The sequence below is a fragment of the Cavia porcellus genome, unplaced genomic scaffold, assembly GCF_034190915.1.
Source record: "Cavia porcellus strain 051 isolate PalLab524CR breed Dunkin Hartley unplaced genomic scaffold, mCavPor4.1 scaffold_17, whole genome shotgun sequence".
In the NCBI taxonomy this organism is placed as follows: domain Eukaryota; kingdom Metazoa; phylum Chordata; class Mammalia; order Rodentia; family Caviidae; genus Cavia; species Cavia porcellus.
Window position 1 is genome coordinate 17,891,449 of NW_026947500.1, and position 26,539 is coordinate 17,917,987.

General features: G+C 43.5%; 2 protein-coding genes across 8 annotated transcripts in view; one reads left to right on the top strand and one right to left on the bottom strand.

Annotated features, from left to right (window-relative positions):
• The window catches only part of LOC101787882 (spermatogenesis-associated protein 31A3-like), a 93,870-nt gene that overhangs the window by 32,665 nt on the left and 34,666 nt on the right, over window positions 1-26,539 (bottom strand). For 6 of the 7 annotated variants that reach the window (XM_063227286.1, XM_063227285.1, XM_063227289.1 and 3 more), the window contains one exon: window positions 23,998-24,085. The exons of the other annotated variant lie outside the window; for it this stretch is intronic. The gene's annotated coding sequence lies outside the window, so the exon portion shown is untranslated. The remainder of the gene's footprint in view (window positions 1-23,997; window positions 24,086-26,539) is intronic. 7 annotated transcript variants of the gene reach the window in all.
• Window positions 1,588-26,539, top strand: part of LOC134471093 (putative spermatogenesis-associated protein 31C2) — a 59,760-nt gene continuing 34,808 nt past the window's right edge. Inside the window, exons 1-4 of the mRNA XM_063229005.1 lie at window positions 1,588-1,828; window positions 2,393-2,450; window positions 3,007-3,058; window positions 3,272-6,264. Coding sequence (XP_063085075.1) covers window positions 1,649-1,828; window positions 2,393-2,450; window positions 3,007-3,058; window positions 3,272-6,264 — 3,283 coding nt within the window. The 5' untranslated portion in view covers window positions 1,588-1,648. The remainder of the gene's footprint in view (window positions 1,829-2,392; window positions 2,451-3,006; window positions 3,059-3,271; window positions 6,265-26,539) is intronic.

Here is a 26,539-nt window from a genome sequence, read left to right on the forward strand (position 1 = left end):
AGTAGTTACCATAGTGTCTTTCCTTGAAATCTTTGAGTATAACTTCATATACTGTAGCACCAAACATATCAAGACAATGTAAAACCATTCAAGAGAATGACAGTATCACAGGATATTTAGGGCCAACTATCAGAAAATGAACAATGGTTTCTGTATAATCAATCTCCTTGTCCATAAAAGTTTTTGTTTATATTATCACATGTAATAAGATACAACCTGTTAAGACCAATGGAGACAGAAGAACAAAAGCTTGATGAGACTTCAAAACAAGATACTAAATCAGCACTAGCTATTATGATGTCTTGATTTCTCCAAAATAGCTGTTCCTACCACCCAACCTTCTCTGCCTCATTTCTGTTGAGCTCTTTTTCTGTCATTAGTTGTCAGTTTGTCTTCATTTCGCTTTCTGCTCTATTCATTGTGGCCTCTCTGCCACTCTTTTTGGAATCTTGGTATTTTTCTTTTTTAGAATATCCTACAGTATTCTCTGTAGAGTTGAATTGGTGATTGCAAATTCCCCTAGTTCCTCTTTATCCTGGAAGCACCTTGTTTTTCCATCAATTTCTAGGGACAGTTGTGCAGGATATATCAATCTTGGCTGGAGGTTATTATCTTTCAAAGCTTGAATTATTCCCCCCCCTCCACGCTCTGGCTGCCCAACATGGCTCTGGACAGTGCCTTGGTTCAACGCAGACTTCCCAGTTCTTCCAAACATGAAAATTGCACCCTCCGCTTTTTGCGCCTGCGCCAGCATTCCCCCAATCAGCTGTCAAAACGTCACTCTGTTCACCCCTTAAGCTCCACCCCCTGTTAAATGGAACAAAAACCTGCTGTTTGTCAACTTCTAAGGGATTTAGCGGTCTTCTGCAGCCCTCCAGTGTCTACAATAAAGGCCTTTTTTCCTTTCTCCATTTTCTGTCCTTGTTTCTCTGCTGCACCAAGGAAAAACCTAACACTGTGCATGTGCTAAAAGCAACTTTGCTACACACAACTGTACTCACCACAAGACACCATTGTAATCCGGCCTTCACCTACTAAAGCCTATCTTATTTCTGTAACTTCTATTTGCCACCCTATAAAAACAGATACACTCTCTGTAATCAGTGTCTTAATCTTTTGAGATTACTCTTCTGGGATCTGCTAGCATTCCTTAAATTTCCTTTCTTCTCCTGAGCTCCTGGCTGCTGTCGACTCAGTTTTTCCCCCAGCGAAAGGATGCAGGGAGTATGTGTGTTTGTGTGTGGGTATATGAAAGACCGCTTAGTGCAGTTTAACATTATAAATACTATATACATATATAAAAACAACACTGAAGTCTTGACATCAGCCAGATCTTCACTGAATACAAGAGCCAGGTAACACCTGAGTTCTAGGAAGAACAATGGAAAAGGACTGTATTTTACAAGTGGGGCAGGTGGAGGCAGAAGGAGTGGTCTAGAAGGCCCAGGATGGGTGCAGCACCCACTGTGCTGGAGAGCGAGGGAGGGGAAGGCTGTGGCTGGGCCCCTTATCCCCGCCCCTCCCCCAGCCCAGGAGCCCTTTGTGATGAGGAGGCCACAGCTCTGTGATGCAGGCCTGGGACCCCTCCCTGCTCCCAGACAGAATTCTCAGGGCTCAGTTGCCTAAGAGCAGCACTGCGATTCAGACGATGGAGAATTTTCTCACTCCTCTGAAAAGCCTTAGCGCCACATGGCCCAGCTTCACCATATTTGCCATGGACATGGTCCTCGCATTTGTGTGTGGACTGGGGCTGTACCTCCTGTTACTGCCCTGGCTCCCGGGTGAACCATCCTTGCCACCATCCAGGAGAAATAGAACCATCAAAAAGGTGAGAAACCCACAGCTCAGACCCAGCAGAAAACAATTTGCTCTCCTTTCACTTACCAATGTAGAGTAGAGTAAAGAGAATGCAGAAGGGAAAATCTCAGGAAAGAATAAAGCAACCCTCATCGGGGACAGCTGGGCCAGGGCAGAAGCAGCAGGATGCCTATCTGATGCTCTAAGACCACATGTGTGGTTTGCTGGCCAGAGTTAAAGAGAATACAGTGACTCAGGGGAGGATGCCAGGATGCCTTAGAGATGGGGGCCTAGTGTCAGGTGCCTCTGGATCCAGAATCCCACCTGAAAGGGCAAAAACTGCTCTAGAAATGAGTCTGTGTTTCCTGAGAAAGGGAGTAAGGTAACCATTGGTAAATCTCACACATGAAGTCCTCTGTAAGTTTTTGGAGAAAAACAACAAAAAAACATTTTTATATCTATTTTAAAAATGAGAAAAAGAAAAAACCCAGACTCCTTAATTCGATGAGTATCATAATACTCATGAATGCTGAGTGTCCATAGCTGAAAGATGAGAACGGGGCCTGGGCTGCTCATGACTTTCCCTCTTTCTCAGCGTCCAGTGCGGATAAGGTGGAACAACAGGAGCAGGAAGAGGACAGGCGCACTCAGAGGTGAGGCTCTACCTTTCAGTCCTGCGACCCCAGAGCCACCATGACCTGGTCCCCTGCGACCAAGGCCGACTCCCAGGATGCAGCCACAGACCTCTGAGAGGAGGGATCCTGGAAAGGCTCTCAGCAAGGGGACATTTCTCAGGTCCCCGGAGAAGAAGCAAATTGTGTTGGGACAATGAAGGGTTCTGTCCAGCAGGGGCAGTGCAGGCAGCAGTACAGCCATATGCCCTGGACTTGGAGTTGGGCCTCCAGATCTGGGCCCAGCTATCACAATTGCCTGAGGCTGATTCCTCTGTGAGATGACCCCATGTGTCCAGCACAGCACCGCTGTGAGAACCACAGATGCTGAAGGATGCAGAAGCACTTTGTACAGACACAGTAATGACCCCTTTGTGCACTGTGCAATCACTGTCAGCCAGGGCCAGAAGATGCCTGGGCTGCAGAGTCAGATTGCCTATGTTGTTCTGTAAGGGGTTCCCTTCAGCTTCCTGTGAAATCAAAATCCCCTTTACCCTTGACCTTTTATAACCCAGTTTCCCACTTCTCACATTTGCAGACTGCCAGATTTATCAGAAGTTAGACAATACCCTAAGTTCCCTTCTGAGAAGGTAAAGAGTTTTCCCCTTTCCTCCTGCTAATGCTGCCTATGAGGACTCCAGCAGCACTGGACTGACTTGGGAGGGAGGGATGCTGGGAGTGGGAGATGTGACACCCTGGGTGGGGGGTGGCAGGAGTACTGTGGAGTTGGGATGTGGAGGGGCCATGGTCTGCACAGACTCATTTGGCACCCTGGCTGCAGTTAAATCTTCTATTTATTACAGCTTCCAGAAGCTGCTGCCTGAACAAGAAAGCCCTCAGCAGCCCCCACATCCACAATGTCTTCCTGCTGTGTGCACAAGCCCACCTGCCACAGCCCTGCAGCCACATGGGAAGGATGTGCACACCACCACTCTGTCTGTGGTAGAGGCTGCCTCCTCCCCTCCTACTCGGCACCTTCTACCTCTGGCCTCCTCTCCATCGCCAGGCTGGTCCACAATCTCTTCGGATCTTGAGTGTTCACCCACAGCCCTTACTGCCTCTCAGTCCCCAGAGCCCCTGCTTCTGCTGGACAGAATTTCACCCCGGCCACTTTCACACTCCCTCCCCCCAATGGGTCCCTTCAAGTCTGCCTCAGGCCCCCAACCGTGGTGGGATACTACAGAGAAGCCAAATCAGCAGCTCAGTACCCATCAACCCTCACATCCCAAGATCCCAGGGCTCCACTTTGAGCAGAAATGGAACCAACCGTTCTGGGGTCTGCCCTCTCAGGACAACGAATCCTTAGTGGCTGCGGCCTGGATCTCCCCAAACCCTAGTGTTCCCCAGCTTCCCTCCTCCTCATTTAACAAAACCTCACATTTTCACCCAATTCACCGGCAGAACATGTCCTCACTGCTTCCCCAGGCCCAGGCCCCCTACTGTCTGGAACCCCAATTGCCACCCCAATTCCAGCCCCCACTTCTGGGTTATGCCCTGACTCGGACCCACCCATGGTCCTCTCCCCCAATCCTGTTATCACCTCCTGTGTCCCACAGCAGGGACTGTGGAGCAGCCTGCTCTGCACCCCATAGCACCCCACAGTCTCAGGTTCCAACTGAAATTCAACACCCAGGATGGCCCTTGTCCACAAAACAACTGGAACGTGGGGGAGCTGTGCTCTCAGCAGTCCAAAGTGCTCAGGAGGGCCACAGCCGCCCTACTTCCAGCCTTCACCAAGGCAAGTATGCTGCTGTCACCCTTCCTGGGACTTTTCTGCTCAGCCCTGAGGTCCAGGCACAGCTGGAGCAGCACATTCAAAGGCAGACCACTGAACACAGTGGGGACCAGGCCAGCAGGACCCAGGGGTCTGCAGGACTCACTCAGCCTCCAAGTGACTTGACTCTTTCCTGGGAGGCAAAGGACAAGGCTGGGCCCTCCCATCTGCGCCTGTCTACAGCTGAAAGCAGCCAGGATGGGCAGATGAGGTTCCAGCCAAGCACGAACCCGGTCAGGAATCTGGGGCATATTCTAGGCAATGTCCCAAAAGATCTGTCTAGGGCCTCAGGGAGCTACCCCGACAAGGATCAGGGGGTACCCTCTGAGGAGTCAGAGAGAACCCTGATTGTTACCAGGGAGAGAGACACTGGTAATGACTCCCCAGGAAGTGCTGACAGGGGGCACATAGAGGATGTGCTGAAAGTGCACTTGGGCACAAAGACCAGGCAGATCCACCAGGGGCTGATCCCGCTGAGAGTGCGCCTGTCCTGGCTCAGTGTCAACGGTGCCTTTTCCACCTCTGACACCCACGTGGGGACCAGAAAGCCAGCATCCTCCAGGGCTCAGGAAACCTACATGAAACCGACCCAGAAGTTTTCTGTCTGCGACCCAAGCTATCTGCAGGACCTGGAGACGCAGATCGGCAGGTTTAGGGTGAAGCACAGATGGGGTCTCCCCCTCAGGCTCCTCAAGGCTGCAAATCACTTCAAGCCCACAAAGGCGCAGTCCTTATCCTTGCCACAGTTTTCCCCACCCTCCTCATCTTCTAGGGATTCTTGGGTAGACTTGATCCTTGAGGATGCGGAGTTCTTGGGGGAAACCCCTGAGGCATTTCCTGAGGAGGAGGCCAGGGTCAGGGAGTCTGTCTCTCCACTGGGCAGTCCCCTGGTCTCCCCTCTTGCATCTGAAGAGACCAACTTGGATCCAACAGGTATCCCACTGGCTGATGGTCAGTGGTTATCAGAGGGCCCCCTGTCTGGACAGGACAGCAAGGGACCCTCAGAGCAACTTACACACAGACTCAGAGGCACAACCCATGACAGCAAGACTGTCCAAATGGTCGGCGAGGCTGACCCAACAGTCCCCTTGCTTCCCGGAACATATGTTTCCCAAGATGCAGGAGAGCCAGGTGATTGGGCAGACATCACGAGGACATTTCAGCACACAGAGATGGAGTCAATGAACAGTTCTCAAAAGAGTGGCTCGGGGTCCCAAATTCCAGACAGTTTGGTGTTTGTGGCACCCCAGTCCCATCACCACAACAGGCCCGAGTCACAGAGGTTAGGTGACCTAATGGCGCACAGAGGGAGCAGCCTGGGCCAGCAGAAGCCCAGGGACCCGATGCACCAGTGCTCACAGAAGAGCCACAGCAGGACGTTTGCCCCCACTTTCAAGCAGGAGGTCAGCAGGGGGACTGGCGCAGAGAAACATGAAGGCAGGCTGGGACGCTTGGCCTCCCAGGATTGGAGAAAGCAAGGCCCCCTGGAGAGGGAGCACCCTCGGCATCTCCCACAGAAGCAGCCAGTGCCTTCAGAAGGCCGCTTCCAAAGAAGCCTGAAGAAATTTCTGCAGTGGTTTTTACCCACGAAAAAAATGAAAGGGCAGGAAGATGCCCCCAAAAAAGGCAAGCCTGCAGGGGCCACTGCCCGGAGCTGGAGACTGGCCCCAGGCAGACTGCGTGTGGACCGTGGTACTTATGAGGCTCAGGTGCTCATGACCCCAGTTGGGCAGATGCTAGAAACTAAAATCAGTTTTCCGTGTGAAGTTCGTGACCTGAAGTTGGATCAGCACAGACAGGAAGGAGGTCAAGACTCGGTCTCCCAGGCTCCCTGCTCCTTAGAGCACAGAGGAGCAGCAGGATATGTTGTATCCTCCGGGTATCGCAGCCATGGTCTCAGGGAGAGGCCCCCCCAGGAGTCCTTGAAAACTGGACAGCAAGGTTGGGGGCAGCAGGGCCAGAGGCTTCCCCACCCCTCAGTGCCCATCAAGCCTGTGTCCCCTGACAGCCCCGCGCAGCATGGTGTCCCAGTGCTCAGGGCACCAGGCCGATATTATTGCCCCAGACACACTCCTCTTGGGAGAGGGGTCTTGACCGAGAAACCAAGAGATTTCTCTCCACTCTTTCTGACTAGGGAAACGCACCTCCAGGAACACAATGTGCAATGTAGCAGAAAATGATTTTCTCACACTCTCCATCCCTGAGACTTACTATAGCCCAATATACCTATTTTTCCTCCTAAGGGGGAAGTGGTTTGTGTCTGCTCTGTGCTTGCGGTGGTCTCTGATGTCTGGAGGGGTGGAGTGTGGTAGAGGGTAACTGGGGTACAAGCCCACGTCCACCTGAGTTCCTTCAGTGATCCCCTTTTCCATCATTAGGGGAACAAAAATTCTAAAGACAAGCAGAGGAAAAGCAGTGAAGAGCCCACCCTGGCATCTGGTTCACCCCACCTTGCCACTTCTCCCTCTACCTTACATCAGTGCAGGATCCAGGGACACAGAGACCTCTTAGGCTGAAAATTCCCACACACTTGAGCAAGGGTAGAGCCAGGTAGCTGCAGGGGTCCCAGAATGGGTGGCAGTTGGCACAGAGGATGGTGGGCCCTGAGATCAGGAGCAGGAGAGATCTTGCCCTCCATCAAGGATCAGATGGTGGCGATCAGAGGATGGCACCCTTGGGAAGCCCTGCCTCTCCGTGGCAAAGGCCAGGATGGAGAGGGGCTTTCTGGGCTCAGCTTTGATGGAAAGTTCAGAGTCCCTGTCCCAGGATCCGGGCTCCCTCATTCTAGAGCAGCAGTGAGGAGGGAAAATCCAGCTGTGTGTCAGGAGGCCCTGCTCCTGGTCACTTGTCCTGGCCATCTCACATGGCCCAACTCCAGTGGTTCTGGGTTGTGGAACAAGGATGTGAGGCTCAGTAACTGATGCTCAGGCGCTGGGCACAGTGTGGGCTGTGGGAGGAAATGGAAAAGGCTGGAGCTGAGGTGGGAGCAGAGTGGCCTGAGGCCAGTGTGACTGGTGGGGGGATGGGGTGCTTCCAAGGCTCAGCTGCCATCCAGCAGCTGACAGGAGGGGCCATCAGGGGCCATGTGACTCCTCCTGGTCCCACCCCAGGGCCCTGCTTGCTCCACATCCTGACTCAGAGACAGAACCTTTAGGTCCCACACGGAGCCAGGTTTGAGAAGGAGCAGAGTGTGCCAGTGAATATATATCATCAATCGATTTCTTATTAGTACATCTGGTCCAGTTGCCTATGTTCACCTCCTGCAGAGAGGATGAACTGACAGTGGAGAGCACAGGACAAGGGTCCCTGAGATATGATTCAGAATCCCTTGACCTTTACATATATGTGCAGGACTGCTGCTAGAGAGGGAGTGTGAGGTTGAGGGGCTTCCCTGGTGTCACACAGCAAGTCCTGCCTGGCTGCCAGCCCTGCTTACCCACAAGCCCACAGGGAAGGGGTGGTCACACAGGTTTGCACCACCAGGAATCTGGAAGTGACTGTCCAAGTGTCCTGGGGCAGCGCTGGTCCAGAATGAGAGCCTGCTCTCTTGTCACTTTGTAACATGAGCTTCCCTTTCTGTGGGTCCTGATCCTAATGGAAAAGCAGGAGGGCTGCAGAATCAGGGAGAGAGGAGCTGTTTCCCGTGTGTGGCACATAGGCCAACATCAGGCAGTCTTGTCTTTGGAGAGGCTCTGCTCCATGGGCCTTGGTCCTGGAGCCGAGCATCCCTCAGTGGGCCAAGCTGACCCAGACACAGGTGAGAGGCCCTGGCTCCCTGTGGGGATGTCCTCCACCTGGGTGTTTGGGTAAAGAGGCACCACTTGTTGGGCCTGGCTGGTGGTGCTGCAGGCTGCCCGCAGCCTCGTCCTGTCTCGAGGAACTGGATGCCTGTGTGGGTCCCCAGAGTGGACCCAACTGGTGAAGAGGAGTGGGACTTGCAGGAGGGGCTGGGCCCTGGGGCACAGAATAGCCCTGGTATCTTGGGATGGTAATTTATCTGGGAGGATTCTCAGATTTGTATGGAATCGTACTGATGGCTATGATTTATTATGTCTGTATGATACAATGTACACTCAACAAATGGATAAAGATCCAGGGTGTGAAGACACTGGGAAACCATGTACAGGCTTCTAACAGTCCTTTCCCAGTAGAATTATGCAAGGCACATTCAATATCTCCAGCAATGAATTGTCACAACCTGGGACATGTCTTCTAAGAAATACCACCAAAGGATGAGAACACAAGCACTGTACTGAGAGCTACCACATAAGCCCATTTAAACATCCCTTGATATATGTTTTTTTTAAAATTTCAGGATCACAGGTATTCAATACAAATTACATTCTTGGCTCATATAATGAAGTTGAAATGCATTTCATCTAGTCTCTGAAGAGTGCAGAAACTTTGCAATATTTCAAATTCCTGGATGTACATGGTTTCTTTGTACACAATTTCCTACAAAACCCCACTTCCTAGGGAGGACGAAGCAGGCCATCTTCAAAACTGCCATTACAGTCCTGCTCAGTTACCGGTTTTCTGCAAAGTAATAGAAATTACTCAAGGCCAAAGGAAACAATAACGAAGGAACATAGCAACGACAGAAATAGAGAAAAGGAAATGTAAAATAGATGGAAACATGTATATCAATAATCTCTGGAGATATAAATGGATTAAATTATTCAGAGGCAGATACAAGATTTTTATAATGCTGTTTCCATATGATATCTGAATACATTTTTAATTCACATACACAAATAGTACAAGAAAAGTAGCAAAAAATAAAAAACCAGTATGAGAGCCATTATAGCCTATCGTAATTAAAAAGCAATCAATCCAAAGCAATAAAATTTCATGAACTACAAAGAGCAGCATTTTCAGTAATAAAGGAAAAATGGAGAGAGAGAATCATGAAAGTGCATCGTAATCAGCCTTCCATATCCGTGATTTCCACCTCTGCAAATACAACCAAACACGAGGCAAAAATATTTTTTGAACTGTGTCGCTTCTCAGTTTTCCTCATCAACATTATCTAAACATTACAGCAAAACTATTTTCATTGAGTTAGGTATTAGGAAGAACCTAGAGACAGTATAAAATGTAAGGGAGAATCTGTAGGTTCCATGCCAGTACTGTGCCAGTACTGTTCCATGCCAGTATTTATTTTACATAAATTTGTCGAGCATCAGTGCATTCTGCTACTGCAGGAGGTCCTGGAACCAACCATCTCTGGGTGCTAAGGCATTATTTATTTTATGTACAAAGGAGGAGAGCTCTAAACACATGAACCAAAACCTGACAGAGCTGAGGGGGAAAGCTTACAACAGCAAAAAAGCCAAAGATTCTGTCCTTACAGTCAATGATGTGTATGAAACCTAAGCAGAAGAAAAACAAGCACACGGAAGACTGGAACACTATGCAAAAGACCAGAATAAGTACAGAGTACTTCACTGATCAGCAGAACAGACATTTTTCTCAAACACATGTGCAATCTGTCCAAGATAGGTTATATGCTAGCTGCTAAGCCATAAAACAAGTATTGGTAAATTGAAAAAGCATCATGTAAAGTATATTGTCTGACCATAATTAATCAAGTCTCTAAACAAGTAAAGGTTAGTCAGTTTAATAATATTTGGAAATCAGTACCACATTTCTAAATACCCATTGGCTCAAAAGGAATTTCAAGAGAAGTTAGACGATACTTTGCCAGAACTCATGGGATGTAAACAACGAAATTCTTGGGATACATTTTATATGTATAAGGCATACTTTTAAAAGACAAGCCAAGGGGGAGGAGCAAAGATGGCAGATAGACAACAACTGGCTACAGAAGCTCCCTGGTTGGTCATACACAGTTTTTATCAAATTGAAGTAGGAACCTTCTGTAAATATTTCCTTCAGAATTTTTGTCATGAGTAGGTGTTGGCTTTTGTTAAAAGCTTTTTATGCATCTGTTGATATGACCACGTGAATTTTGTCTGTGCTTCTATTTATGTGTTGCATTCAGCCCCACTTTCTCAAAACCCGTGAGACAAGAGCCAGGGAGCTCAAGTGAACCCCAAGGCAGGGCCACGTGGCAGAGGACTCTTGCTCATGGTGTAGCAATCAGGAAGCAGAGAGAGATGAAGGCAAGTGGAGGTATGTACCCTTCTGGGCCACACTCCCAGTGACCCACCTGTTCCCACCATGCCTCACCCCCCCATATCACCTTTAGCTATAAGCTCATCTTTGACTAATCTGCTGATGAGTGTCATGCCTCTCTGATCCAGTCACCTCCCAAAGCACCCTGCCATGACAGCATGAGGCTTTGGGGACATCTAGTTATAAACTATAACAAGGGAAGTCCCTTCCTTCCTCTGGGGTCTTATAATATTGAATAAATTGAGGGTAGAAAAATTCCAAAATTGGAATTCCTGGATTCCCAGAGAGCCCTCAACAACAGGAATGGGTATCAGCAAACTTAATACAACCAAACTTTTGCCCATGAAAAGGCTACAACAAGAATAAATGTTTACCTACTCATTAGGCTCATTTTTTTCTTGGACTACTTAGTGAGGCAGGTGTTATTTTATGTGTTTTATCATTGTCATGTTCAGATGAAAAAATAGTCCCAAAGAAAAAAGATGAATTTACCAAGGCAAAGTTTATGGCTTTACATGGTTCAGTAAGACCAAAAAAGACAAAAAGTAAAGTTCTTTGCTTTTATATGGAATTATCATTTTTGTAATATAACCAAGACAATCCAGATGAGGGGGGAGAAGTGCATTTTTGCTTAGCAGATGCCTTTCCAAACAGGAGGCCAAAGGGGGAGGTGGCAATCAATGGTACCCAATAAGATTGGTTTTCTTCTAAAGTAGAGCTCTTCCAGCTCCAAAAGCACTGAGTCCAAGAAAACCTGGCTTCTTATGTGCATTGACACCGAGCTGCCACGAGGTGTCACAACTCTCCATAATGAAATGAAGCTCGGCGAGCATGAAATCTCGCTCTTGCTTTCTCCAACTAGAATATGCTTGCTGTTTTGTTTTTTTAGAAATTCAACCTTTTTTTAAATTTAAGGAGAACTAGTTTATATACACAGTTATAATTTTGGCCTGGAATTTCTTCCACCTTCCTGCCCTTCCTCCACTCCTTGATAACTCTGAAATCATCACCTATGACATCATTTCTCTAGAGAATCTCCCCTCCCCGGGTGAGGTACATTCCCTGAGCATACAACCCCAGAGAATTGTTTGGTCACCATAATATTTAGTTCTCCTGAAGTTTCTAATATCTATATTTTTAAGGGCGAGGAATCATGTTGATATTACTTACAGGTCAAAGCTAGAGGCCAACCCAATATTTGAGTAAAACTAGGCATGTGGTATACATACTATTCAGCGAATAAATTAAGAGTAAACAAATAGTAGAAAAGTAGATTACTTGCAGATTCAAAAGATTTTAGATGAAAAAAAATCTTCCCATCAAAAATACACAGCCACCAACTATCTTATCTGGTCTTTAACAGTATATAGCAGTAGATTAGCAATGCTTACAGACTATGCAAAAATTCCTTAGCATCACAGTGTTACCCACAGATATCCATATGACACAGCAGTCAACACGCGGAGCAGTCGTCTACAGTGACTGTAACTAAGTCTCCAGCACTGGGTGGGAACAGCTCCTGCAGGTGTGGGAGGGATTTCCTGGGGCATCTGCCCTCCAGAAGCTCCTGGCTTTCTCCAGGAACAGGGCCTGATGAGTGGGGTCCTCCAAACTACACCATGGCAGCTCTGCGGGCTGAAGTCACCCTGGTCAGGCAAATGCAAAAACCTCCTGGAGAGTTTTAATGTAATCTCTGCTGCCTTTTATTTGCATACGAAGTTCATCTTGTCTCTAATGAAATTTAATTCACCACTGCAGGAAACTGCTGAGTGCTGTAAGGAACATCCAGATGTGAACTGCAGGACTCTTGTCCTTAGAGAGTGGGCAGAACAGTGATTATTTCTGCAATTACTGTGATTTTATAATTCACATTGAGTGTAAATTTTGAACAAATGATTCTTTAACCCTCAGGACAGCCTGATATGAACTTGCCTTCACTGGCAAGTAGGCTAAGGGGAAGTCGGGAAGCGACTGAGAAGGGTACACTCAATGTAGCATTGATGTTTTTCTAAAACAAGATGATTCCAACTGATATCGATTATATGCTTTTTAAGTTGAGGAAGTGAGGCCTGACGGGTGTTCAAAGAGGTTGGCACAGAGGTGTCCTTTTACAAATCCTCTCCCCAGCGTCACCGTTCCCGACGCTCCAGTGGTCATCTATTCACAGACAGCTCCCACGCACAGAAAACCCAGCAGGCATGATCCGCACTGTAGGTCTCACGGCCTCACCTTGCACGCCGTGTCCTGCCTGGGCTGCTGCGGGGCTGCGTGCCTTGCCAGGCAAACCTCTTAGCCGCAGACCCAGCACCAGCCCTGCAGTCCCCTGGTGTGTCTGTGCACACTGCCTGTCTGGAGAGGGCAGGCACGGTGCCTCCTTCCCCCAATTCTTGGAGCTCTGCAAAGGGCCTGGGACCCTGAAGTGCTTCCTTCCCCCCACCTGCCGCCTCCACCCCCTGTGATATGGGAGCCTTTGGGAGGCGGGAGTCAGAAATTCCTCATCTTCTCAACATCTGTGTAGCTGGGACCTAAATAATGAGTTACTTTTCAGGAGGAACTTTTCTATGAGATCCATACAGGCCATCAGTTGACATTAGACTGAATACTAATTTGTCTGCCTTCTTTTTTCTCAAGATGAAACTACATTCACGTGCACTGTTTCCCTTCAGCCCTTAAGAAAAACACTGTTTACAAAATATTAGAATCATTGGGTTGGAAAAATCCTAAATATCATCACATCTAACCATGGTTCACATGAAAATTATGATCAGGAAAGGCAAAAGACTTTTCTAGAGTCCTAAGACTCCACAAGAAACGAAGGCAAGTTAGTTTTTCATTGCTCCATAACCAATTGCAGGGTATTTAGTGGCTTACAAATCACCCACTTACTGGCTCACCATCTGCAGCTTTCAAGTGCAGAAGGAGTGGCTGGTCCTCTGCTCAGTGTGCCGAGATAGTGCATGTCGGTGTCAGCCCTGCTGGGTGCTCATCTGGAGGCTCTGGGGAGGGAGGGACCTGCTCCCAGCTCCTGCTGTTGACAGGCTTCGACAGGGTTCGTTCCCAGTTGGAGGCCGAGGGTCCTGTTGATCAGCGATTGCTCGATTGCTGGATTGCTCGCAGTGCCTTGTGGCCCTCTCCATTTTCAAGGCCAAAACAGTGCACCACATTCCTCCCATTAACTCCCTGCTTGTGAAGATGTGCTGTGAATAGCTCAGGTTACCCCCAAATGCTCTCTCTTCACATGGCTCTGCTTTTTACACAGATTCCTTTCACCTCAGATTCACATTCTGGAGGATGATACAGGATTTGTATTGGGGGGGGGGGATCTTGGAAGACATCAAGCCCCGATTCCCACCCAAGGACTTCAAAGTCATACAGATGTGGATTTGCTAGCAGATTTATTTCTCACTATCTCAGCAACTGGGCAATCACCAAATGTCACTGTGCTTGTGTTTCTTTCTCTATAGGATGAGAACACTAAGTATCTCAGCATTTGTGAAAAGTTCATAAGAAGATGAATATGAGAGTAGTTTTAAAGCATAAAGCACAAAAGGCTCTTTAAAATTAGAAGCTATGACTGCATGGTGTGAAACTTCCTTTCTCTTTGTCATAATAACATGGAAACTTACGGTACAAAATAGCAGCTAAAGGGTTTCAAGTCTTATTTATTTTGTATCTATCTGGAGTGCTTTCAGCCTGAAGCTGCAGGTGAGACTTCTTCAAGTGACTGGGCAGCCCTGATCCTCTAAGCTGGTATGACTCCCCTTGTGCAGAGTGGGTGTCTAACCTGGAAGGACTGAACCCTGGATGAGAGCAAGGCACTGCCCAGATGACCAGCACAGTCCATCTACTTCTTCCACTTCTGAACACAGCTTAGGGCAGAAATTGTGAATTATGGCAACACCCAGTCATAACTCTAGTTTAGACACAGAGAGAAAGTCTGTGTTATCTGAAAGAATCACTGAAGTCCACCTGGCACCAAAGCCTGTGGGAGCCCTGTTTTTCCCTTCTTACAGTGTGGCAGTATTTGAGAAGGAAGCATAGAGTGATACCTCTGTGGTACAGTGGTACCTCGGTTCACAACTTAATTCTTTCTGTGATTCTGGCCACAAACTGGAAAAATTGAAATTTCCCCATGAGGTCAACATTGAACCTAACCCTTCAATTTGATTTGCTTTGTGACCAGAATTATGAAAAGAACTAAGTTTTCAAGCCAAGGTACCACCGTATTAACTTCATTTCCCCCCAAGTTGAGGAAATCATTAGGCGACAGTCTCTCTCAGCCATTTCTTGCTAAATATACCAAAGAGAGCACCGAGCCTGCTGCTATGATTTAACACATTTATGTCACACATTTATGTAACACATTTATGTCACATTTGGTTTTACTCTCTTCCAAAAAAAGTAATAAGAACTGTGGGAGCAATAAAACCCAAAATGTGTAATAGTCATTGTACAAAAGAGAGGAAAAGAAAGTGCTCTAAACGATATAACTGCCTGCATATTTAAGTGTATAAGACAGATAGTGATATTACTGAGTTTTGTTGGATCATTGAACAGAACTGTTTGCAGTCTCACTGTTTGAATGTCCACTTTATATGCTTTAATTTTGTAACTTGAACAAATATTTCTAAGATGACAATATGTAATCCATTAACTAGTGATTTCCTACTGTTTTTTTTCTGAAATTCTGTATAACTTGTACCCTTTTTCTGCTTTTTTCCCCTTTTTATCCTTAAATAAAAATTTTAAAAAAAGCAAGTAGAAACTTGAAAAATACAAAAACAATGAAAAATTCACCAGAGAAACTCAACAGCAGACCTGAAGTTACCAAAAGAGAAACTGGAGAATGCAAGGCTTGAACTGGATCTTCCCACACCGAAGCTGCGTGCCAGCAGAGGCACTGTCCTCAGTGGGGCTCATCAGCAAACACAGGAGGGCATAAAACAGGTAAGATAGGATAAGGAATCTTGCAGGTCCCTAGACATCTGGAGACACCTGAAAACTTTATACTAGATGTTTTAAGGACTCTGCCCACTAAGGTGCAAGACAGCCAGAGAACTTTGACTGCAGATATTTATTAACCCCTTCCTGCCTAATGTCCCTTGCATTCCTTCAGTCTCTATAAAAAGCCCCAGTTATCTTTGTTCCCAACAGATGGCCTTATCATCGTCTTTCTGCCTGCACTCAGGTATTAAACCCTGAGCCTGGTGGCTTTCAAAAGCCCTGAGTTTAATTCCCAGTACTGCAAGTCTAGTAGTCTCTCCCTCACTTCAAGTTCCTTACACAGAACTTGAAGAGACATAGAAATCACATAGTCTCAAGAAAAGAGAGAATAAAACAATGAAGAAAAGTGAATAAAGCTTTTAAGAAATATGGGACAGCACTTAATGAACCAATACACATATAGCAAAGGTGAGCAAAGAAAAGAGAAGAAAAAAATATGACAAGAAATAATGGCTTAAAACTTTCTTAATGTAGCCCAGCATGGTGGTCCAGGCCTGTTCTAGCAATCTGGAAGACTGAAACAAGAAGATGGTCGAGTTTGAACCCAGCCTGGGCAACTTAGCAAATCATATCCCAAAAATAAAAATAAGCTGGGCTATACCTTAGTGAGAAAGCCCTCAGTTTAAATCAGAGTACTGTAAAAATAAACAACTCAAAATACTTTCTCCAATGTGGTGAAAACATTAATCCACTCATTTAAGAAATTCAAGAAGATCCAGATAGAATAAACATACAGACCCACATCAAGACACATCAAAGTAAACATTCTCCAAGATAAAAAGAAAAATGTACAAGGTAATGCAATAAGATAATTGATTTCTCATCAGAATGAGAAAAAAAAAATGGAGACCAAAACATAGAGGTATGACATATTCTTTTTTTAAAATTTAATTTAATTTAAATTTTTTTTTGTCTTTTGCCTTTTTATCGGTACTGGGGATTGAACTCACAACTGCCTGTTTGCAAGGTAGGTGCTTATGCCGCTGAGCTAAATCCCCAGCCCCGAGGTATGACATATTCAAAGTGCTGAAAATAAAACAATGTTAACCAAGAAGCTTATATCCAACAAGAAGGAGAAATATAGGCATTCCCAGAAAAAAAGAAAACTGGAAAATTTTTTGCTAGCAGATCTACCTTAGGAAAAACAATAAAAGAAGTTCTTCAGATTAAAAGCAAGTCACTCCAGACAAGAAAGAAAGGGCATTGATAAATTACAAAACAGAGTATAACAGTCAATAATTATATAATTATAATTACATAGTATAAATGCTTGTTTTTCTTCTTTCCTGCTTTAGGTGATTTAAAGAGGACTGTACAAAACAAGGTGAGGAACTGCAGTGTTGGGTCTGTAAGATATAGAAATGTAATCTACAAGACATGTTCAAAGAAAGTGGGTGAGAAAAAAAAAAGAAAGTAGGTGGCAATGAAGTTGCCTAAAGTAAGTAATACAAGATACTCACACAAGAACAAGTGAAGAAAAACAGCAAAAAAGAAAGTTTAAGATACTAAACAAATATTCAGAGCATAAAAGGCACATGAAAAGATGTTAAGAACTGTTAGTCATGAGGGAAAGAAAAGCAAAACCTGGCAGTTTCTCAAAATGTTAGACAAAGACTACCATCTGATTCAGCAATTTCATTCCTGGGTTTATGCCCAAGAGCAATTAAAAGAAAAACTGCACACAAAATGGATACAAATGTTTATAACAGTATTATCTGTAGTCACCAAAAGTGGAAATAACCCAAGTGTACATCACCACAAATGGACAAATAAAATGTGGTACAACCGTACGATGGAAAATTATTCAACAATAAAATGGAGCACTGGTACATCATGGATGGACTCTGAAAACATCAGGCTAAGTAAAAAAATGGCAGGCACAAAAGATCATACATTTTATTCTTTTATTTATATTAAATATCCTAAATAGGCAACTTCATAGGGACAGCAAGTAGATCAGGGATTGCCAAGGATCAGGGGGAAGATGGGATGAGAACAGAAGGCTAACTGGTACAGAATTTCTTTGGGGGTTTGTTGGAAATAAGCCTAAAGATTTAATTTGCCAGTGTAATGAAGCACTCAGACACCAAGGAATCCTGTTGGAGACCACTATGAAGCAGCTCTGAGCAGGATTTAAATTTTACTAATTGGCTTTCTATGTTTATCTGTGAGTCTGTCCTAGGTCTTGGCCCCTTGCCTGGTGACAGGAGCTGATTCATAGTAAGTGAACCTCTATAAATCATTGGCCCTGGCTGAGGCCTGTGGTGGCCTGTGAGGCCAGATACCTCAAAGGGCAAGATAAGGCCACATGCACATGCACCCATGTTTATAGCAGCACAATTTGTAATAGCCAGATCTTGGAAACAACTTAAGTGTCCATCAACTGAGAAATGGATAAAAAAGTTGTGGTATTTTTATACAATGGAGTACTACTCAGCTATAAAGAATGATCACATTGAGATATTTATAAATAAATGGACGCAACTTCAGACCATACTCATAAGCGAAATAAATCAAATTCACATGTATAAATACTGTATAGTCTCCCTAGTAAAGGAAATGGTAAGAGGGCTGGGGATTTAGCTGAGTGGCATAAGTGCCTGCCTTGTAAGCACTTAGTCGTGAATTTGATATCTGGTACCGATAAAAAAAAAAGAAATGATAAGAGTACATAAGATTTTATGGTAATCATGGGTGCACATTACATTGCTTTGAAGCCTAATAGTGTTTTCATTCATTAGTTGGAGTGGTTTTATTCTGTTTTATTTGATTTTATTATGTGTGATGATAATGAACAGCTACTCTGAAGAAAATTTATGGCAGCCATTGCTGATTTAATATCATCTTGCTTTTAAGTCCTACCATGCTTTTGTTCTTCTGTTTCCATTGGTTCTATCATGTTGTGTCTTACTGGATTTTAATATGTGATAGTATAAACAAATTTTTCATGGAAAATGGAGATAATATAGTAGCCATTATTCGTTTTCTGTTATTTGGTTCTGAATGCCCTGTAATACTTTCATTCTCTTGAATGGTTTTATACTATTTTGTTATGTTTGATACTATTGTATATGAAGGTATGATCAACTATTTCAAAGAAAGAGACATTATGGTAACTACTGTTATATCGGGTGTCTTGTGGTGAAATACTGAGTTGCTTAAATTGTTCTGATCTGATCTGCTTTGTTATGTCCTCTTTTGTCTTAATCTCTTTAAAATAAAGAAAATAAAAACAAAAGAGAAGGCCACAGCAGAAGACACCTTGGCTCCAACACTAATTAAGTAAATAGAGACTTTGCAGCTGAAGGGATTTCACTCCTGCAGTCTCAGTCCTACCATGTCTTTATGAAGATAAGACAGTCCTCCTAAACTAACATGATTACTTGGAGAAGTCTTTGAAATGACTCCCAAGGTCCTGCTCATTGCCCACACTTTCCTCAGTTTCCCCACTCTTTGTTTGGACATAATAAAAGTGGGAGGTCCAAAGAAGTCTTTGTCTTAGTCCTCAGAATATGGAACTCAGCTAAAGGGTTTTGATCCTCCTGGAGCCCTAAAATCATACTACTTGTCTCATTTATTTAAGCCTTCATCGTACACTCGTTTGGGAGATTGGGAATCTAGGTCAGGACCTTAAAGAATCTCAACAAGACTTTCTACTTTTGCAAAAAGGACATAAGCACATCCCAGCAAAGAGGTGGCAGGTGCAAAAGACAAAGGAGGGTCTCGTCTTTTATCCCTAACACAGGAGAAGCAGCTGACGTTTCCCCACTGATCGTGCTGAAGGTTCACAACCTATCCCTATTGGCTAGTTTGCCAGAGGAGGATCTAAAGAGCTGCCGAGAGAAGGAAGAGTGGGAGGGAAGAGGGTATAAGGCACAGACAGTTCTTGGCTGCTGATAAGCTATCCTTGGTCTGCAGCTATGCTCCCAGAATTTAAACTGAGTAGGCGCTCCTCGTTAACTTTGGTGCACAGGGTGGGGAAGGGCAGCCTCAGGTGGACTAGAGTCTAAGACAGAGGCACTTCACTTTACATCCACTGATGGAAAGGCAGGGCTGCAGTTTCTCACAGGCTGATGAAAATATTCTGGGTTAAGGTAATGGTGATGATTGCACTGCCCTGTGTAACGACCAACGATTACTTTAAAAGGGTGAATTGTATCTCAGTAATGTTAAAAAACAAATCAGCAATTTGAATGGGCATTTTTCCAAAAAAGATATAGAAATGGTCAAAGACACATAAAAAGATGTTCAACATTGTTAGTCGTTACATAAATACATATTAACACCACAATGAGTTAAGACAATATTAACCCGGGCCAGGGATAGAGCTCAGTGGCACAGTGCCTGCCTGGCAAGCATGAGGTTATGAGTCTGAGTCCTTGTACAAAATAAAAAAAGAAAGAAAAGGAAAGCCAGTGGTGGTGGCACACACCTGTAATCCCAGCACTTGGAAGGCTTAGGCAGAAGGATCGCCGCAAGTTTGAGACCAGCCTGTGCTACAACATGAACTCAAGGCCAGCCTGAACTGCATAGTGAGACCCTATCTCAAAAAGATTAAAAAAAAGAAAAAAAAAAAAAGATAATACTACCCAGAAGGGCTATATTTGAAAAGTCAAATGGAAGCAAGTGGTGAGGATATTAAACAAAACAGAACAAACAAACCAGGAACCCTTAGACATTGCTACTATGATAAACAGAGCAACCACTTAGGAAAAGCCTTGTAGTTCTTTACATAATTAGAGTTAACATTACAACTCACCTAAGTATATACCCTCCAAAAATGAAAACATTATGTCCACATACAATCTTGTACACAAACATTCAAGGCAGAATAATACATACTAGCCAAAAAGGGAGAACAATCCCATTTCATCATCAATTAACACATGCATTAGTAAGTGCGGTATACCAAACAACTGAAAATTAATATACAAGTACTAACAATGTAACAATATGTAACATCTTGAGAAACATTATGCCATGGGAAATAATCCAATTATAAGATACCTTATATTGCATGATTTTGTTTATACAGCTATTCAGAAGAAGGAAATCTGTGGATTCAGAAAGTCGATTGGTGGTAACTATGGGATAGTAGGGAGGTGGGTGGAGCACGAGGTTGGTTTTTAGGGTTAGGGTTAGGAAGGACTAAGGAAGTAAAGACACTGGAAATAATAAAAGGCAAGTCTATCATTCTTGGAGCAGGAAATTATAAACAGGCAAAAGGATGGAATAATGGTAGAATGCTGGATTTGAACTAGATGTAACGACATGCATATACACTGTATGTTGCAGATTCAGGCAATCTGCAGTATAAACCCAAACTGTGTGTATAAACCTGTATTTCCGCCTTTTGTCCCCTGAGAGGGTTGGGAACCTTTACATGCCAGGACTAAGAAGTGAGCACTCCCAGATCTGGGTTCTAAGCACCACTCACCAAAGCACCTTGCGGACACAGCTGATTTCAGGGTGCGCAGGGAAAAAGCAAGATGAACTGGGAGATCCCACTGTGCCAGAGTGAGGAATGCAGAAAGGGTAGGAATGGGACAAAGGACACAGACAACATCAGAAGGGGCAGCTCCTACTGGCTACACATGGAATAGGGGAAGCCACAAAATAAATGAGATTATTTCTACTGAACAAAAAAGGATTCTACACCGAAATAAGTAACTGAACAAATTAATGAGAAAATTCCTCTTTTTAGCAGAATGCTACCCAATAAATGCAGAAGAAATGATGGAATTAGAACGTTTCCATTGAATTATCACTGTCATTATTAACTCAGGCAAGAAATAAAATACATGCTAAAAGCACTGGGTCAGAGTTCAACATGGAAGAGAGTATGTGGTTCCAACTCATCTTTTCATAATATATGAACTATGAAGAGAAAAAGAATAACTTACGATGGACACATCTCAGGAGCCACTGATTAACTAATGTGATCAAACTGTATCTTTAGTGATGCGGAAAATGACATCTTGTGCCATGTGGAGGGGTGCAGTGGGAAAAGCAGAGTCAACTCTGATGTTTCTACCAGAAAGGTGTAACCCTGCAGAACAGCCTGAAAACTTGGAAAATGTCAGAAAAACATTACAAATTGTTACTGGGACAGTTGGCAAAATCTTAATGGAAGTTTTTGGTTGAACAGAAGATAGGAGATTTCTATGTGTGCTTTTCTTATAATTTTTCTGTAAGTTTGAAGTTATTTCAAAACAAAATACTATCGTTGCAAAATTAGGCAGGATAGGGATCCTGATGGAGGAAAACTTTGCATCCTATGAAATACTCTTCACAATGAAAAGAAATCTGATTTTACTCTATCTCCATCTATTAATATATTGAAAATACCATGCAGACAGAATCAGCAAAATACAGATACTGGCAAGATGTACAAGGCCAAAATCCAGATTTCTTCAACTAATAAATTAAGCAAATAGAGAGACCAGAAACACAAGTTTAAGAAACTTCAGCTGTATAGCTACCAATGACAATATATTGAGATTTTTTTGGATCCCAGTATAAATGTTACGTATAAATATAACAGATATAAATAGTAGATATTTGATGACATTAAGCAATTATTAATTATTTTGCTTATGGTAAAGACAAGATAGTTACTAAACGAATAAAACAACAGTGTCTTTAGTTACCTCCAAAGCAATCTGATGTGGGGGAAACAAGGGGCTGCGTGACTGAGAGACACACATCTGTGGGACGGCACACGTAGGGCAGGTGACGAATGAGGATGTGGGCCTTTATTTTACTCTGTATACTTTGTAACTATTTGAAACTCTTTATAACAAAAATGTTTTTTTTTTTTTTTTTTGCTTTACTTTCAAGTAGTAAAACCAAGATTTAAATCTAGGTCTGTTTCTCATTTCAAATCTAGTTCCTGATGATTTTCTATTTTCCTGTAAAAATATGTAAGTACCCTACTGATAAGTTGACCTATGAATTTACTAGACAACATTAAAAAAAATACTTTCAACTCTTAAAATTTAATGACGTATACCTACTTTATAGATGAGATACACTAAGAAAGTAGAATATGAAATGCATTTTATCTTTTTCAGTGTTTTCCTCACTAAAATTAAGCTGCATTTACATAATAAGAGAAATTTTTACTGAAAAAAGATATTTTGGGGAAAGGTAAACATCAGCTTACCTAGTGGATCACAAAAGAGATAGCATTTGGAAATGTGTAGGGTTTTTCTGGCTGTCTTTGGCACCTGGAGACACCACTAGACAGGAGGGTGTGTGTGTGTGTATGTGTATGTGTGCGCATGTGTGCGTGCTCAGGGCCCTCCTATACACACCACTACTGCATTTGTTTTAAGAGCACGTCTCTCTAAGGCCAGGAAAACCAACAGTAAATATGGCCTCTATAAGCTGTCTACAAATGGCAGTTAGCAGGAGTATTAGTTTCTCTAGAGTCAGACACAGCGGGCAGAGGGAAGAGGATCTACACAGATCTGGAATTTAGGCAAAGTTCAACACAGGATGAACGAGTGCTCCTCTTGATGGAGCTGCCAGATTCCAGCAAACACAAAAGTAACTCTGAGAGCAAACTGTTCCCAGAAATCCCTGAACTGTAATCCTTTTAGTTACTCTTCCTTCTTGTGTCTTCCTTATATAACCACATCTTGGAAAGAAATACTGCAAAGTTCCTATATAGGAGTACTAAAGGAACTCAGCCAAACCCAGCATAGAGAATTAAAAAATAACGCCAGCACAGTATCACCAAAGTGAAATCACTCACGTTTCTCCTGCTTAACCTGGGTGGCAGCACCAAGGTTGATGCCAGGTGTGATCTGAACTGTCCCATGAAGCGTCATGTACCATAGGCTTGGGTGTCAACCTGGGTGCTCCCAGGAAGTGGTGGAACCATTAGCAGGGGAGGCCTACTGGGAGGCGAGCCTTGGACCTCCTGAAGTGAGCACTTTCCTCTGCCATAAGGTACTGCCCCAGCTGAGGCAAAAGACCAAATGACCATGGACTGAAACTTCTGAAACCAAAAGCCAAAATAACCTTTTCCTTCTTTAGGGTGACTTGTCTCAGCTACCTTCGCATCGTAACAGAAACCTGAGTGATAGCCATCAAGGAATCAGGACAGCTCCCAGCTCAGACACACAATGCAGTGAAGGGCAAGGGAGGCAGCGGGAGTCCAAGTCACAGCATACTTCTCTGCATGAGGTGCAGTAGAAAAATCAAGTGTGTGGGAAGGAGACGTAAGAGCGAAAATAACCCTGGGAGAAGCAGGGCTCCAGGGCTCTGAATGTGCTTCCTAAGTGGCACTTGCAAGAAACTGGAGGAGGAAAAAATGAATAGTTGATTCATAAGGAGGCGTTGGGTGATAGGCGCAAAGGCATAATCTCAGTCTGAGATAATAATGCAGGAGATAAACATGTTTGAAACTTCCCTTCTAGAAAGGCCACGATCATTATTCAGAGTTTTCAAAGGAATCTTAATAGTCCAAAGCGGTAAGGTAGAAATCAACGAAAGGCCTTAGGAACACCCGGATCTTAGCATTTCTAAATGAAGAACTGAGACTCTGCTTCCACACTCATTCACACACTTACACAAAGGGATAAAAATGTATTAAAGAGACATTACCCTTCACGTATGCCGCATACCCACTGTTATTCACCAGCACAGAGTATGGTGGTTCACTGGGTGGCACGACTCCCGCAGCCATGGTAATCTGTTGGGGGAGAAGGAAAAAAACACTATTTTTGAAAGTGTATCTTGGGATACTTATCTACTAATTATCACAATGTGCTGGGCCTCTGCTGTCCAGTACAGCATCCTTCATTAAAATGTGGCTAGACCAGATTGAGACCTGCTGTTAATGTAAAAGGCAGGATTTTGAAGACAGCATAAAAAATAAAACTTCTCACCAGTAATTGTTAAATTGATCACATACTGAAATAATGTTGATATACTAGATTAAATATATTATTAAAATATTTCCTAGTTCATTCTAAAACTTTGATTTACGCATTCTGCAGTACTGGAGATTGAACCAAGGTCTTCTGCCCTGAGGTACACTGAGTTGTATTTATGTGTTTTTGGAGATAAGGTCTCACTAAATTGCTCAGATGAGACCTGAACTCATGATCCTCCTGCATCAGTCTCCCAGAGTGCTTGGTTATGGGCTTGTACTACCATGTTCAGCTTTTTAAAGATTTTTAATTCTGCTGGGAGAAAACCTAAGATTCAGTGTATATGGCTCACAGGACCTAGGAAGTAAGGACATTATGGAGAAAAAGGAGAGGTACTCTCCTTTGTGCATTTACAGACTCCTGGAAGACAAGATGCAGACACAAACACTGCTAACTGTGCAAAGGGTCCTAAGAGGGTTCAGACAAGCAGGAGGGCTGTTCAATGTGAAGGCGGATATGACTTCAAGGAGGAAAGAGCATTTGCTCCAGGCTCAAAGAGAAATATTTATTGTGAACAGGAAGGAACAGGAGGCAAATGAACAGATCCTTTATTCCATCAAGAGAACAGTTTCAAGCAATGGTTCACTGTATTTACAGGACATTAATCTGTAACTGCCGGTCTGCAGCTCACGGCTTCATCTAGCTCTGGCTAAATCAGACAGCTAAGTGGCTGCTGTGTTGCTCAAGTGCCACGGTCTCCAGTGAGGAAAAAAATTTTTTTTTACTTTATTTTAAAGAGATTACAACAAAAGAGGACAGAACAAAGCAGATCAGAACGGAACAATGTAAGCAACACAGTACTTCACCACAAGACAACCAGATACTAACAGTAGCTACCATAATGTCTCTTTCTTTGAAATAGTTGGGCATACCTTCACATACAACAGTATCAAACATGACAAAATAGTGTAAAACCATTCAAGAAAATGAAAGTATTAAGGGGCATTCAGAAACAAATAACAGAAAATGAACAATGGCTACTACATTATCTCATTTTCCATGAAAAATTTGTTATACTATCACATATATTAAAATCCAATAAGACAAAACATGATAGAACCAATGGAAACAGAAGAACAAAAGCATGGTAGGACTTTAAACCAAGATGATATTAAATAAGCAATGGCTGCCATAATGTCTTGTTTTCTTTAAAAGAGCTGTTCATACCATCACACATAATAAAACCAAATAAATCAAAATAAAACCATTCCAACTAATGAATGAAAACATTATAAGGCTTCAAAGCAATGTAATGGGCAATCATAATTACCATAAAATCTTATGTACTCTTACCATTTCTTCCACTAGAGAGACTATACAGTATTTATATATGTGAGTTTGATTTATTTCACTTGTGAGTATGGTCTCAAGTTGTGTCTATTTATTTATAAATATCTCAATGCGATTATTCTTTATAGCTGAGTAGTACTCCATTGTATAAAAATACCACATCTTTTTTATCCATTCCTCAGTTAATGGACACTTAGGTTGTTTCCAAGATCTGGCTATTACAACTTGTGCTGCTATAAACATTTGTGCACACATATCACTGTGGTATGTTTTCAGTTCTGGGAATATGCCTAAAAGTGGAATAGCTGGGTTGAATGGGACTTCCAATCCCAGCTTTTTGAGGAATCTCTAGAATGACCTCCACAGTGGTTGCACAAGTCTACACTCCCACCAACAGTGCAGGAGAGTTCCTTTTTCCTCATAGCCTCTCCAGCATTTGTTGTTGTTGGTTTTCTTGATCCTGGCCATTCTTTCTGGAGTGAGATGGAATCTCAGTGTGGTTTTAATTTGCATTTCCCTAATGACAAATGATGATGAACATTTTTTCATGTATTTATTTGCCATTTCTATTTCTTCATCTGAGAACTGTGTATTCATCTCAGATGCCCATTTCTGGATTGGGTCTTTGAATTTCGGGGGGCTGATTTTTAAAAATTCTTTATACATTTTAGACAGAAGTCCTTTGTCTGAGGGACAGTTCACTAAGATTTTTTCCCCAGTTTTTAGGTTTTTCACTATGCTGGGGATTTTTTTCGACATACAGAAACTTTTTAATAAGATATGATCCCAGTTATTGATTCTGGAAAGTATTTCCTGTGTGGTTTGATTCCTGTTCATGAATTCTCTACCTACCCCTATGTCTTCAAGATTTTTACCTAATTTGTCTTCCAACAGATTTAGTATTTCTGTTTTAATATTCAATC